The 15,368-nt window shown below is 47.7% G+C and overlaps 1 protein-coding gene across 6 annotated transcripts in view; it reads right to left on the minus strand.

Annotated features, from left to right (window-relative positions):
* Nucleotides 1-367: 367 nt before the first annotated feature.
* The window catches only part of ACAP3 (ArfGAP with coiled-coil, ankyrin repeat and PH domains 3), a 159,529-nt gene continuing 144,528 nt past the window's right edge, over nucleotides 368-15,368 (minus strand). For 4 of the 6 annotated variants that reach the window (XM_037881109.2, XM_037881110.2, XM_037881111.2 and 1 more), the window contains 2 exons: nucleotides 15,265-15,326; nucleotides 368-2,775 (listed from right to left, as the gene is read on the minus strand). In XM_037881109.2, coding sequence (XP_037737037.1) covers nucleotides 2,669-2,775; nucleotides 15,265-15,326 — 169 coding nt within the window. In that variant the 3' untranslated portion in view covers nucleotides 368-2,668. Of the gene's footprint in view, nucleotides 2,776-10,412; nucleotides 15,327-15,368 lie in introns of those variants that run through there. The other 2 variants (XM_037881113.2, XM_043531679.1) reach the window with 1 other exon arrangement.

A 15,368-nucleotide genomic window follows, 5' to 3' on the forward strand; every position in this document is an offset into this window, starting at 1 on the left:
TTATTTCATGATTGAGGAGGTACAATTATTTCCATCACTAACCAAGGAGACTCTGGAACTGAAACAACCTTGAGGTGAAAGCCTGGCTCCGCTGAAGTCAATGGCAAAACTCCCATTGACTTCAATGACCTGGCTAGGCTTTGCCTTAATCTGAATCAAACATGCCAGCTACCCAAAAAAGTTGGGAGCCCTGCATCTCCTCGGAGGAAAATTCATTTGCCCCCCCCTCGCCCCCCCCCCCCCCGACTTCCAGCCATAAACAAGTGCCTAATAAATCTCACATTATAAAAACCCTCTCCAACTGAAATGCTCCATTGGTTTACAGAGGCCTAGACTGGAAAGAATGAGGAAACATGCCTGGTTTTCGAAACAAAAATTCTCATATTTTACTTTCAATTAATAGGTATCACTTGTATGTGAGACTTTTCCATTCCCCCTTATTTAAAAAATACATTTCTTCTGCCTTATGATATATTACATTTCAGCATGTAAACACGGTTTATATACATCATTCTGACAATCCACTTTAATTTGTCATGGTGCCTATACCTGTATAGTCCACACATAACCCTTTTTTATAGCGATGAAATAATATTACAGGTAAAAAAATAGTAATGAAAGCCATGCCGTACAGGAAGAGTTCTGCTCTCCTAGCGTTGCGACACACAGTAGGCATGAGCTACAAAACTCTTCAAGGGGGCGAGGGCCAGGTTCTGTTTTCAGATCTGCATGCACAGCTCCCACAGTATAATTATGATAATAGTACATAGGGCTTTTCACCCAAGAGTCTCAAGGCACTTAACACACGAGGCACACGCAGAAGTGAAGTGATTTGCCAGAGGCCACGCAGCAGGCCAGGAACAGAATCCAGGTCTGTTAAATCCGAGTCTGGGTCTCTAGCCATTGAGCCACACAGCCACTAAAAGGCATGGGAAGCTGCATGTGGGAGGCGGTCAGCCTACAGTGAATTATAGTGGGGGGGGGGGATGGAAAACCAGCCATGCGACGTAGTGCAACAGGCCATTGGTGCTGTGCCATTCTTAGCCAAGTGGAGCTGACTAAACTCACTTCATTTGCAAATCTGGTTCAGCAGCATAAGACATCAGCGTCTTTGGCAGCGTGTTGGCCCAGGAACGTTCAAGCTCAGTTGGAAAAGTTGTGGTTTTTTCCAGTGAGGCCCCTGCATGCTGAAGTTTTTACTCCAGACAGGCCAGTACTGACAACCTGGATCCAAACACCGCACACACCCCTGAATATTCAAGTGTTTGAAACCAGATGCACAGCTGAATATTCCATCACAAACCCCTCTTTGGTTTCTCCTGCGCCCTGGGTTACCCCTCTATAACGGAAGGCGGAATATGCCCCAACAACACACTGCCAGTGGCATTCACAAATGTTTATCTTCTCATTTGGGTTTGGTACCGTGACAAATGAACCCCTTAGCCACACATGGCTACACCTTCTTTGCCGGTTGTACTTGTTACCGCCTCTCTGATAACTTGGGTTGCTGGACAGAAACATTCACACCAAAGGTAGCAATTTAAGTCAAACCCTTATGGTTTTCATAGAGTCTAACACGAACTGTTCCCAAGGGGGAAGGGCTCAGAAGCTACATTCACTCCTACATCTGGCAGGAAGGAGCTCAGAGGATCTTCACACCCTATTCTCCAAGGGTAAGCCCCAAAATCCCTCTGTGCAGAAACCAAATACACAAACAACACAGGTGAGACACTCTAGGTCCCCAAAACAGGCCCAACCTCAACAGAAAGTCATTTGTCGTGGCTTTAAACTCTTTGCGGCTGGGGTCTGCTGCCGCCTCGCAGCCAATATTCCATGTTTCCGAGGTGGTTGCCAGACTGTGTCAACTTTGGGATGTTTTGACTTTTCTCCTTGATGAGATATTCTGCGTCCTTTGGGTTTCTAAACCAAAAAGGATAAAATCTGAGAATGAACCTATTCAAATACTAACCACAGCTCCGCAGGAATATCATCCCTGGAATGCGTCCCTCCCTAACGCAGAAAGTCACTTCTCTTCTTCCGGCGTTTGCCCCAACTGACGTAAAGGACGCTGCTGCTGCCCTGGGCAAACCATTTTGCTGGTGTCTGTGTGAAAATGTCTCTCCGTTCCTGTCCCATGCTCCTGCTGTGTCAGCTTTGATATCCCAGTGGTGCAGCAAAAATCAGCTTTGCAGGGATTAACATATTGTGCAGTAACAATGCTTGGTTCCCCCTTTGCTACCCCTTATTTTTAGTGATGGGATGTGTGGCCCCCTACCTTTTAGTCATTAACAAACCGAAGGTCAAATCTTATTGACTTGAGCAGGCGTTTGGCCTGAGGGAGGCCTGGGGGCTGAGGGAGTGAACTGCAGAGAAGCAGGGATTTCTTTGCATAGTTGGTTCAGCCCTGTTTGGATACACTGGCTAGTTAGTCATGTCACCACGGGTCATTGGTCTGAGATGTGGATACAAAAGCAGGCACTGGAATAAACACTGCGTGCTCCATAAGTGTGTGTTTGGACAGGGACCAGATGGCTGGGTCTTCCTCCAGTAGATGAGCCCAGCGGACCCATTCCGCCTTGGCAAACCGCTCCCCCTTCCCGCTCTCCCAGGGCTCTGGTAGCTGACAGCTGACTCTCCAGCCGAAGGCCTCGGAAGAGGAGGGGAGGGGCTATCTGCAGGAGTGGCTGAAGTGCAAGCTCCGCCGGTTGAGTTTCTCAGGGTCGTTCGAGGCCATGTGGGAGAACTCCCGGAAGATGTCGAGGTACGTCGCATCTCCTGCAGGGGAAGACAAGTTAATCCCGACATTATCCTTTGCACTTCTTCGATGCCTGGAAAAGGTGCTCAGCAGCTCTGAAAACCCAGCCCTATGCGCCCCCTCCTCAAAAAGGCACCCAGGATTAGCGGACACTTGGACTTTTTGGCCTGAGTGACTTGCTCCAAGTCACCCAGGAAAGTCCCTGACAGAGACGTGAATAGAGCCCAGGAGTCCTGGCTCCTAGCTAGCCCTGCACTGTTATTTAGCCACAAGGTCACCTTCTGACTTTGAACTCCTTGTACATAGGAACTGGTTTGTTTCTAAACTTTGATAGACCTACCCTTTATCACGACTCTTGCTTCTCACCCTGCTTTGGGATCATTCCCCCCCCCCCGCCCCCATCCATCTCTGACCATTGCTTTCTCATTAAGTATCCAGACACATGAGCCAGTAGAGGGTTGGGTTTGTTAAGGAGCCAACCTGGCAGCCCTCTACCCCGATACTTCTCCCCAGCACAGCACAGCCAGCCATGAAAGCTTCCCCCAATGGGCCCTGCCATTGCACCTCCCTGTGACCTGCAAGGACCACGGATAAGATGGTTGTTGGCTTGTAGTCCCTGACCTCTCTATTGGCGGCCAGATGGGATGTTGGGTCGTGACGGAGGGTCGGGAGGGGGACACCTGTCCACCCATGCTGGAGGGAAACAACAACTCATTGCACATAGACCATCAAACGGCAACAACTTTCCGCGGCTGCCACGCCGGGGCTGGGTTGAAACGTCTGACCGAGGCGCGAAGGGCGCGGTGTCCCAGCACCAAGGCCCAGAGCCGTCCCGGCTCCCTTGGCGTGCGCAAGGCTTCAGTGCAGATGCTACGCAAAGCCCCGCAGGGATCACTAGACACCTGCAGCCCGTTCAGAATCCCAGTGCTGGCCGAGCTGTCCCTGCAGAGACTGGGAATATTTCAATTTAGGACGAGGCCGCTAAACTAACTTCCTCTTGTGACCACATCAGCATGCGAACACAGAGGGAAACACACAAGGGCAGGGGGCCCCACCTCGCCGTCTCCTTCCTGGGGTGTTGGTGCCAGAGGCAGGGTGAAGGGGGCTTGGTGCGAACTGCCTGACAGGAAGCCTACTCTCACCAAGGCAGCTAGATGGAAGCATCCAGTGCGTCTTCATTGCCTCCTCCCCGCTGCAGAGACAGACCGTGGCTGGGGAAGAGGCTACAGGGGTGCATGACAGTGCTCCCTCCCCAGAGTGAAATAACACAGCGTCTGAGCCTTTCTCCCGGCCCCCGGCGGGCTCACCAGACACGGTCGCCATGCCAGGGAGCTGTGTGCACTCGGTCTGGTTTGTCACGAGCGACGTTCTCCCTGCAAGGTGCGTTTAGTTGTATTGATTTAATGCCCGGCTCACTTGTGGCTTCCAGCCACTAGGTTGCATTGGGCAGCGGTGCCAAGCTGCCCTCCGCTCCTCACCAGGCCAGCTCCACCGGCCAGTGGGTGGGTCGTCAGCTCCTCTCGGACCCCTGAGGGGCGCACGCACGCATCACTGCCTGCCCGAGCACTTGGGAGAGCACACAGACTGCGACTGGGCCCAGCCATTGTCCAGGGGGTACCTGGAGGGAGGCGGTGTCTTGCCTCCGGGCTGCTCCCTTGTGCACATGCGCGAGTCTCTTGGGGAACAGTCTCTTGGCTTGTTTAGGTTTAAAACTGGTGCATGTTACCGAAGCCCTGACGTGTCAAGGACCCGGGTCTGTTCCCCTCCCGGTCCGTGCGAGGAGCAGCCGTCTGCTGAACTGTTCCCACTGAGTACTGGTAGGTCGGGAGTGACACCATCTGATAGCTCCAGACAGCCTTGGTCCCGGGCCAGGTCTTTCTCCCATGGATCTTTGCTCCCTGTGGCAAGGTTTCTAGCCTTTTTCAAGGTAATCTGAATTGCAGAGTAGCTGTGCTCTCCCCGAGATGGCTGGAGATACGGGCATGAGCATATGCCACGAGCCAGCAGTCAGTAAACTGAATCCTTATGTGAACATGAAGTCCCCACTCATTACTCCACAAATGGAGTTTCTTCTTTTAACGTTATGGACTCAGAATGTAAGCTCTCTGGGCTAGGGGGTGTGTTATGCATCGGTACATTCCCCTGGAACAATGGACTCCTGCTGCTCCTGCCAATCAAATCAAATAATAATAATAATAATAATAATATGGAGCTCGTTTCCAGCCAAGCCTTTGCTGGGCTTGCACTCTCACTGATTTACAGGGGTGAGTGGGAATGCCTGGATTCTTGTGCCTGGTTCCCAACCAGCCACGGGGGCTGCACTAAATGCTAAATCTCAAAACAATCTAGAGGCCAGACCCATCGCTGGCGTAACTCGGCATAGCCCCCCTTGAAGTCAGTCCAGTGCGGCCCTGGAGGTCCAGGTAACTGAGTGGGCAGCATTCTCTTTTACCCTCAACTCTCCAGGGCTACTGTCCCCAGACGCTTGCAGATTCTCCGCTGTCTGCACTGGCTTGAACAGCTGGGTGTTCTACCCAATTGTGGCTAGTGCGACCCCCCAAACTGATAGCCTTTTACGTACATCCCACTCCTGGAGAAGAGTTCACTTTTGTGCCTGCCTGCTCCCTCTCTGAATGAAAGATGTCACCCTCCTTTCTTATAGACTATATAAATGAGCGAGCTGTTTTCCTACGAAGAGAAGATTAACTCTTTAGAGGCTGGAGTCCCAGTTCTCAGAACTGATGTGCTAATGCACAGTGCACAGGTGACAATAACAGGGGAGGCTTTGGATTGATTGAGCCCTTGCAGGTAAAATGGACAGAAGCAACTTCAGGGGAATCATAACGTGCACAGGCAAATCCACTTGCATTCAGAATATTCATCAGTTACTCAGAAGGGCCCAGCGCCTCAATATTATGGTGATGGTTGTGATGATAGATAGATAGATAGATAGATAGATAGATAGATAGATATGGGGGGAGAGACATCTGGCCAGATGTAATGCCTCAGGATCAGGGTATTGCCAGGGATGGGACGGGTTGCAGAGTATCACACCTCGGGCAGGACTATATGAAGAGTTCATTCCAGAAAGGCACCGAAATCCAATTCAGGCTCCTTTCTGTCTCTCTCTCTGTCTCTCTCTCTCTCTTTCTAGCATTCACATTTATTCTTTATTTGTTGGATTAAGAAAAGGGCAGCATTGCAGCAAACGCACAGAGACACTGAACACAAGATATTCAAACAAGTGAGTAGCTGATACAATGAGCCAGTTTCCCAGGTCCGTTCCAGCTCTTTTGCACCACCTGAGCAGTCATAGATCTGACAAACACTAGTACCCGAGCAGCCAGATTTCACATGCTGAGAAGTCCCCTGGCGTGGGGAGTTCTCAGCTGACACAGAGCCATTGTCACCGGCTCCTTCACCACCTCGCCAAGTCCCACTCTGCACTGGCATGCGGAGAAGATATGGCTGGAGTACACACTTCTCAAGCTATGGTCAGCTGGCATATGGTCCCTGAGAGACCATAGCCAGCTGATGTAAGTTAGAACAGCTCCCTGGCTGTTCTTACCTCTTCCAGGGCTCAGAACAGTGCAGGCCCTCCCTGAGAATCATAACTGTCTCACTGAAAGGCCCCCTTCTTTGCAACGTCCAGGGGCAATTGCGAATATGAGCCAGTAATCCTACAACCCACTTGGATCCCAAAATAATCAGACTGAAATCCCCCCAAAGCAACAGTTCATTCGCAAATCCTGAGCTGGCAGAGGAGTGTCCGGTCTCCCTAACTCACATAGAGTGAGTTTCACTAGCACTCACAAGTGCGGTGTTGGGCCAGATTTTCTTCTGCCATGCACCTTTGTGGCGCACCATTTACACTCGTGCAAAGTGCGTGTAAAAACGCTGCCAGATTACAAGGGTACCTTTTCAAACCCATTTTGCACAGATGTAAATGGCAACACGAGCTGCAAGGAGGGAATCAGGCCTGGTTTGCTCGCTTGAAACAGACGGTGTCTCCACCTACTAATCCTGGGGTAAACCAAGGAGTGGTGACTTCATATCTTATAAAGAGAAAGTGCTGTCATTTCTAACATAGGGGTTACTGGAGGGGCTGGGATCCTGTCTCTGACAGTAGCCCAAGTTGGATTTGTCTGCAGGAGGCATGGAGCTGCCGTAATGCACTTGAGTTTGCAGGTTTTTACATCATTAGAGCACATTTCTTCTAGATCCCTACAAATGAATCATGCAGTGGTGATTTCCAGCACATTTAGGTATATGTCAAGGCATCCTGTCACTAAGCTCATAGGGGCTGCCACATTGGAAAAGATCCCTGCCCCCCCAGTGGTCCATCTATTCCAGTATCCTGTCTCCAACAGCTAATAATGAAATGATCAGAAGAAGGCGTGAAGCTGCCATAATGCAGTTTGATATACCATGGTAGCAAATTGCACTCCATTAGTGATTAACTCATATAATCAAACAGGAAGCTTGAAAACTCATAAGTTTTGTAATTGTTAACATAAAGCCCCATTCAACTCCCAGTGAAGTCGCTAGAAACACCCCTATTGACTCCAGTAGTAGCTGGATCATGTCCACAAGCACTGATGTAGTCTTATTCAGATAGATAGCTAATTATATAGTTTTGAAAATTGCTCAGTTATCTGTTTCAGTAATATCCTGAGGCATCTAGTTCCACAGATTAATTTTATCTCAGCTACCTATCTGGCCCCCATTATTGTAGAAACGTCTTAGTCATTACCTGAGTATCTCACAATCTTTAATGTATTTATCCTCACAATACCCTTTTGAAGGCAGGGTTCTGCTGTTATCCCCATGGCACAGATGGGGAACTGAGGCCCAGAGAGATCACGTGATTTGCCCAAGGTCACAAAAGAAATCTGTGGCAGAGCAGGGATTTGACCACAGGTCTCCAAAGTCTAGGCTAGTGCCCCTAATCCTTCCTTTCTATATGCAATGGCCTTGCCATTTTGGGGGGAGGGGGAGACACAACCAGAGATGAGGACAGGTGAGATAACTGTAATGATCTTTCCCATATTAAACTGTTCTGACTGTCCTCATAAATCCACAAACCCAACCTGATTTAAAAAATAGATTTGTTTGTCCCACCAGAAGAAGTGGAGCTAATAACTCAACGTAGTGTCTGCGTTTCTCTGCTGCTCTGAGAGTGATGGAGACCTTGAGGTAGGAGACATCTTCCAAAAGGCACCTGCGATTAGATTATCTGATGGTAAGCAAAGGACAACAACCTTGCGACTGAAATGGCTTTAAAGTGCTCAGCCTGAGGGTGGGAATGTAGGATTTTAGCTGTGTTGCAAGGCCTCCTTTTCCAGGACTGATCGTATGCTGGATAAGTTAAATAAGTACTTAAAAAAGACACAGTAGGGGATATTTTGAATCTGCCACCTTTGACCCAGTGTCCCTTTCAAGCGGTTTGAAATCACGATGTTATCACAGGATAGTGCTAGGGACGCTTAACCAGCCACTCAAAAATGCAGAATATTTATGTGCCATTCCACTCTGTTTGCTGACGCAGTTCAGCCCGTGGCTTGCAGTGGGAGAATAACAGGTCAAAAGGGGATAATATCGTAGCTACAGTTAATACAGGCAAGAGACCCTCCGTAAATAAAACGAGCCAAAGCAGAAGGAGGTAAGGAGTTTATCTAGATTTTTATTAAGAGTGTTTCAAGAGACAATAGAGGGTGGAAGGGGGGACGAAAAAGCTGACACCATGGCAACGGTTTGAAAATTGTACAAAGATAATAACATATAGAATAGTCAGTTCCATAGTTATACTCAGTACAGATTGTAGAGGCAAAGGGGAAATAAAAAAAAAGAGTCACCAAGTTGTATGGAAAGCAGGCAAGTGAAGGAGGTTAATATGCGATAGCGTATTTACAGCAAGGGTAAGTCCCGTGTACAGCAGCCCCAGCTGTTAGTGCCTATTAAACAAACCACACCTAGCAGCTTCGACTTGGCTGAAAGATCCTCTTTCTTTCTGTGCTGTTTAGGTAGGAAGTGATGGAGTCTCGGGCCAGGCAAGAAGCCGGTTGGGCTTTGCTCCCCAATGGCTCGAAGGCCTTCATTCAGGGCTGCCAGTTAACATAACCTTGCACTGATCCAAGCTTATCCCCCTGGGATTTATCCTTCCTTGGCTCCGGCCGTGGGTCTGACCCAGAGGGGTCACACGTCACAGGACTGATACACCCTGACATTCATGTGCTGTTTGATGGACGTGACGGATGGAAGCTGAGCTGAGATGGTTTTATACAAACGGGGGTCGGTGCAGCAGAAGGCAGCAGCCCGGTTCTTCCGAAAATGCACCTTAATGGAGCACATGGATGTACAAACTAAACAATTCCCTAGCTACTGGGGAGACGCTAAGAACTGAGACTCATCTAGGGAGCCCCAGGCTCCTTGCCTGGCTGACCCTTCTCTGCCATCTTACTCCTGCACTAGAAATCGATGGGCTCTGTTAGTGCCCTGCAAACTGACATTCATGACTCTGCTACGTTCAGGAACCGTGTGACAGCCCCCCACCCTTTCCCCCTCCCACACATATCTGGCCACCTGACAGCCCCATCTTCCCACCGACTCCTTGTCTTTCAGTTTAAGAGCCTTATTCCCACACTCTGGTGACGCAGCGACTGCAGACTTCAGGGCTTGGACTGTTACACATCATATTCCTATGGAAACAGCACTCGGTATTTTGGTATCTTTATTTATTTTTTTCTCATGTCCTTTCAAACTCCCATTCCCCTTCCCCTCCCACCCTTTCATCATCACATCTCTCTGCGCGCACACACACACACACACACACACACGCACAAGTTTGTCATCAGCTGATCAGTTGTTTAATATAACATTTAGTCTGTTCATGCTTTTTTGCCTTTGGATGAAAGCACGGATGCCCCGGGGTTTAACAGACAGGACTGCAGCAGAATGGCACAACACAGCATTCCTGGTCGTACGGAAGGAGACAGCAACAGCTGTGTCCATTAATCTGAGGCTACTGGAGGCCTCTCAATGCATTTCTTTAGGAGTATCCATTTTTCATCGTGTGGAAATAACACTCAAATTTGCCAGTCTGAGATGTTGCAAATGTCAGAGAAATTCATGCGATGAAGTGAGCTGTAGCTCATGAAAGCTTATGCTCAAATAAATGTGTTAGTCTCTAAGGTGCCACAAGTCCTCCTTTTCTTTTTAGAGAAATTCATGCTCATCTCAGTCTCAGTTTGCCAACTCTCATGCTTTACAAGCATCAATATTTCTCCCCTTGACAGAATTATTGGAAGGAATGGCAAGGCACACAGACTCAGCTTACCATGATTAATAATATTAAAATAATGTGTGTGTGGAGTGGGGCGGGGGGTAGTTTCTCTGGTTTAGATGGCAATTTGCCAGTTTGTACACACGTTGAACAGAGAGTATAATCTCAATCTGCAAGTCTTTTGTACCCATCCAATCTAGAATTGACGATGTGCTTAAAATGCAAAATTCAGACCCTCCAATTCAAGTATTTGGATCCAGGATGTTGGGTTGGCCACAGTATAGTTGGAACAAATATTCAAAGCTTGTCCCAGATCTCAAATACCCCAAAAGCATGAGAATCTTCAGTTTGGAGATCATCTTTTGGGCCCATCTATGTTGAGGTAATACCCTGGGTGTCGCTTTCTAGACAAAGGCAAATCTGTTCATGTTAATCACAGTTGCAACCAAGTTACTGTCATGTATGTAATGTACAAACTCTTTGAAAAGAAGAGCTATAAAGGAAGAATGACAGAAATTTTGGCATTAGAAATTTCAAATAAGATTGTACAACACTCAGAGAATGTATCCATATTTAAAGAGAAAAAAAAAATAACCCAGCGACTTTATGTCTAGACTCCCATGTAGCCTTACTGGCTCTTTGCTTTGCCGAAAACAAACTTTATGTACAATTTCCCCAACACTCCCTCCCTCCCAAGCCCCAAAACACGCGCACGCACACATTTCTCATTCCAAAAAAAATAAAATAAAATAAACATAGAAAACATTGCAAAATGCCTCTTAGACATAGTTTTTTCCCTGGAGAAAAACATCTTGTTTTAGAAACTGCCAGATTTGTTAAGTGTCCTACCCTATCTCAAGCTGTGAGGCATCGGATGCCTTGCATTCTCTTTACAAGGAAAAAAAAAACCAAAAAAAAAAAAAAAAAGAGGAAAAGAAAAAAAGAAAGGGAAGTGGGGAGAGGGGAAAAAAAGTCAAGTTTAAAAATACAGGCCCTAGTAACGTTACAAAAAAATCCTGACATTAAATACAGCCAAACTGTATTGAATGAAAATTGCACTAGTCCTCTGGGCGTCTCAATAATAAATTAAATACTTAACAATTTTACCGATTAAAAAAAACAGCACAAAATCCATAACAAAAGAACATAAAAAACCCAATACTGTAAGTAGGAAAAGTGCACAAAGTTGCTTTATACATTGACTCTAAATAAAGTACCGATACATTTTAAATAGATAAATTGTCTTGCCAGACATACTGCTTTTTGTGTCAGTATTTACATATTCTTTAACCACGTTTACTGGGGCAGTGAGTGATTCCAAGCTTGTAGGTTCCAAACCATACACTATTGTTCTCATGAGTCACTAATGTCGACTGTAAAATACAATGGCCTGGAGTGAACAAGCCACGCCTTCAGATCTCACCGGTTTATAGAAAGGATCAGCCAAATTTCTAACTCCTCTTCAGAGTCAGAAAACTGATTGGAGCCGATTAACAGGCACCGCATGAGGGAAAACGTTTCCAGCAACCACCAGGCTGGGTTTCGTTAACGCAGGGTAAGAGCAGGAGGTTTAATGATCAACATGTTGCTTTTTTTCTTTGGCGTGTCCTGAAATTTTCTAGTTTTAATTCAATATTGCCTTTTTCTAGGGGAGGACATGGCTTGAAGGGAACCACATGCGGGCGAGCAAAGGTTTTGTGCAGATTAGCCTTTCTACATAAAATGGGACGGGATGGGATAATCAACAAGTCTTAATTTCAGAGAAGCGCCTCGTTCCTAAGCCAAGATAAGCAGCAGATATTCAGCTGCACATGGATTGGTTCTTGCATAGTCCTGAGCCCTCTGAGCCCAATCTAGCAAAGCACAGAAGTACAGGCTGAAGTTTAAGCACGTGAGTATTCCTGTCGGAGTTAAGCATGTGGTTAACTCTGTCGCTGGTCTGAGGGCAGAGAGCTCAGCACTATGTATATATAATAGTTTCATGGTAATTTGAGGAGGGCAACGGAGTTTCACTGTTGGGCAGCTTCTTAAACCATGACAGATCCGCACAGATGGCGATACCATCAAGCAGAAAATTTCACACCAAGGAGTTGTGAGTCCAGGGTTTTGCTCAACGGGTTTCTGATCTTACTCACACTGAACTCAACAGCAAACTTCCCTTTGACCTCAGTGGGAGCACGCTCAGGCCGTAACTCAATCGGAGGTGTCAGAGGAAAAGGTGACGCAATAGAAGAGGTCAGTCAGTTTTCAAGCTGTTTACACCTAACGTGATTTGGACAGGTGAGAAGACAACGGTGTGGAGTGCAGAGAAATGAAAGGTTATGAGGTCAGGCACCACGAGAACAGATGGTTTATACCCTTAGTGGTTCTATGCTGAAAACTCCGAAGCTGAAGTGGATGAAGGATATGGAGAAGTGCTGGGTCAAACGCAATCGCCTTCAGCACCCCGCTTAACAGAAAACAAGAACCTTAACGGAGGGCATTGTAAGTGCTAATCAAAGGGAAACATTCCAACCCCAGAGGAGGCCACCTCTACAATACTGTGTGCACTTCTAGCTACGTTAGACATGATAGATACTGGTGTAAATCTGGAGTCACTCCACTGACTTCAAAGGAAGTGACTCCAGATTTACACCAAAATCAGAATCTAGACACCAGGAAGTTGCCCCCTGAATTACAGGGACTAAAATATCAATGTCCATTCTCTGTACTTAAAAGGTAACAAGTGACCATTTCACTACAAAAGGCCCAACCCTGCAGGCTTTACTCATGAAGTCTGTGGGCTTTTTGCCTGAGTATGGCATTAGCAAAGACTGCAGCATTTAGCCTCTAGTAAGTACCACGATAGGCATCCTAAAGCCTTTACTCTGCATGCACTCAGAGAAGGGTTCGGAGGAAGGACTGCCTAAGTATGGATTGCATAACGGTGTCAGAACCAGACGCTGTGCGATTAAAAGGGATAGTGCAGGTGGTCCAAGGTTTACTGTGGGTCCCACCAAGTGTACAGGGCAGGAAGACAGCAGCACTATGTAAATGCTGAAGACTTACATAATCCAGCCTTGGTAATGGCATGTTATGTAAAGAGCATGGGCGTGATCTCTGTGCTTGACAGGAGGGCGTGTAAATGGAGAAGGAACAGCGAAGGGCTGGAGAGAATGGGATTTTATACTGAGGGGTGGAGGGGGGAAGCCATCCAGAGTCTGCTCTAGTGGTAATCTGGAGCAACTCCAGCAAACTAAGTAGGGTTATTGCAGATTTACAGCACATGGGTGTAACTGAGATGAGATCTTGGCGTTCGGGGAGTGGCCGTCCCACAGTTTCGAAGGGAGCAGACAGGAAAGAAGCCACGAGGGAAGATAGGAAGTGGGTGGCACAGCTTCAGGACGTACCCGACCCCACTGAAGTCAGTGACAACGCTTCCCTTGACTTCCAAAGGAGCAGGATCCAGCCCTTTAGCTGAGAAAGGACTTAAAGGAATTGGGTGGCGTTTCTTCACTGTTCTAGCCCTGGATGTGTGGCATAGATCTGAGTGGAACCTGCTTGCTTGTGCTGCACCTGAGGACAGAAATATGCCCACAGAGAGCAACCAGCAGATGTATAACTTACCAAGGGCAGCAGCTGGTATGCGGAGCAGGGCTTTTATTAAAGGAATTGGACAAGTATTTGATGGAAAGGAATATTACGGTGTATCACGGCTAGCTTAACTGAGGGGATAGGAAGTCTTCCTGGCCTCTTGTGTTCCGGATTAAGAATTTCAGCCTTCAAGATCCTGAGCTTCTCCTGTGAGGCACCAAGAGCCCCCAAATTCCATTGGCTTGAATGGCATTTGGGGTACTCAGCGCTCAGTGGGACTGGACTCTTAAAGAAGCACAGTGAGGCTTTCCATGGTAATACACAGTCACAGGTTGGGCTTCCAATTTTATACACAAGCTCCAAGCCCTCTGAAGAAATGACAGCGTGGTGACGGTATCTCTGCTGAGACACCGCGAGCTCATCAAAAACACAGATCACAAAATCCAAAGTGGCTCGGAGTAAAAACAGGTTCCCCCTCCCCTCCAGCAAAAAAAGAAAAACCAAAATAGTCCTTCCAGTAAATGGAAATGGAGCAATCCGGATTCCCTGGACCTGCTGCAGAAATGCCCTGCTCGCATGCATCAGCATGAGGGACGACAGCATTTAGGGACACGCATACAAATAGAAATCCCCTTCTCAGAAAGGGGCTAAGTAGGAAATCTGACCAGGGAAAAAACCCAGCTGCTTGAGTTAGCCACTCAGGCTGTGGGTGTCTGATTTTAGTTTTCTTCCCTGGCACACAGCCCATCGCCGGCGATGAGCCTCTCCTGGCCACAAAAAATTAGCCTCACTGCTTCAGTAACACTAACCACATCGCACCCTAGTCCAGGAAGCAGCTGAGCTATGGCTTTGACCAGCTAGCTACTGTTGGCTTAAAAAAGGGAGCTTTGCTGGTTTAAACCTGAGAGCATGTAAGGTGGGCGGCCATGTCTCTCCTTCCTGCCCCATCCCGTGTGCCTTTTGCAGCAGAGGATCTCTACCTGCAGCTTGCCTCCTCCAGACTTAAGAGGCCCCCGCATTAGCATTTTAAACCGGATCTGACAACTTCCAAACCTTGCAGTCACCCCATTTGCTAACGAGTCCTTCAAGTTGCTGAGCACCATTGATAAGAGAGGGCTCCAGCAACGGCACACTGTCCAAACAAACTTTGTGCATACGATAATTCGGGTGTAGGGCCGATCTATCGCGCTACAAATACACAGCGGGTTCCAAACATATCATCCAGCTGTATCGTTGGTGATTTTCTTCTGCCAATAAAGGGTTTTCTTTTCTTTTTTTTACACTAAACTCGTGTGCTCCCTGCACACTCAAATCCATGAGCCATGGTCTGTGGTGTGCCCTGAATCTCCTCCTGTGTGAAATTGACCGTCTCTAGTCAAGCATGAGAATTACACACTAACACGAAAGTTCCCTCTCCTTCCTCTGTGGCTCTTGGCCTCTCTGCCGTAGGCATCAGAATCAGGCCAATCTGCAAGAAACACCAATATACACCAAAGGTGGGGCTCAGGCGGCATTCTTGAATTCAGCCCACTCAAGACAGCAAAGGAGAGGCAGGTGGGGAGTTGTCACTAACACTCATCTATATTAAGGCTGATGAACTCCTGTATACACTTCCTGTACTGGAGCTCAGTGGGGCTGTTGCTGGGATATTGACCTGGTTGTCCGAAGGGGCCCTCGGCTTCTCGCATCTCCTCGTTCATTCGAGCCAGACGCAGCCTAGAGGGAGAAAGAGGGAAAAAGGGAGAAGAGGTTTTATTA

This window comes from Chelonia mydas, chromosome 18 (genome assembly GCF_015237465.2).
Source record: "Chelonia mydas isolate rCheMyd1 chromosome 18, rCheMyd1.pri.v2, whole genome shotgun sequence".
In the NCBI taxonomy this organism is placed as follows: Eukaryota; Metazoa; Chordata; order Testudines; family Cheloniidae; genus Chelonia; species Chelonia mydas.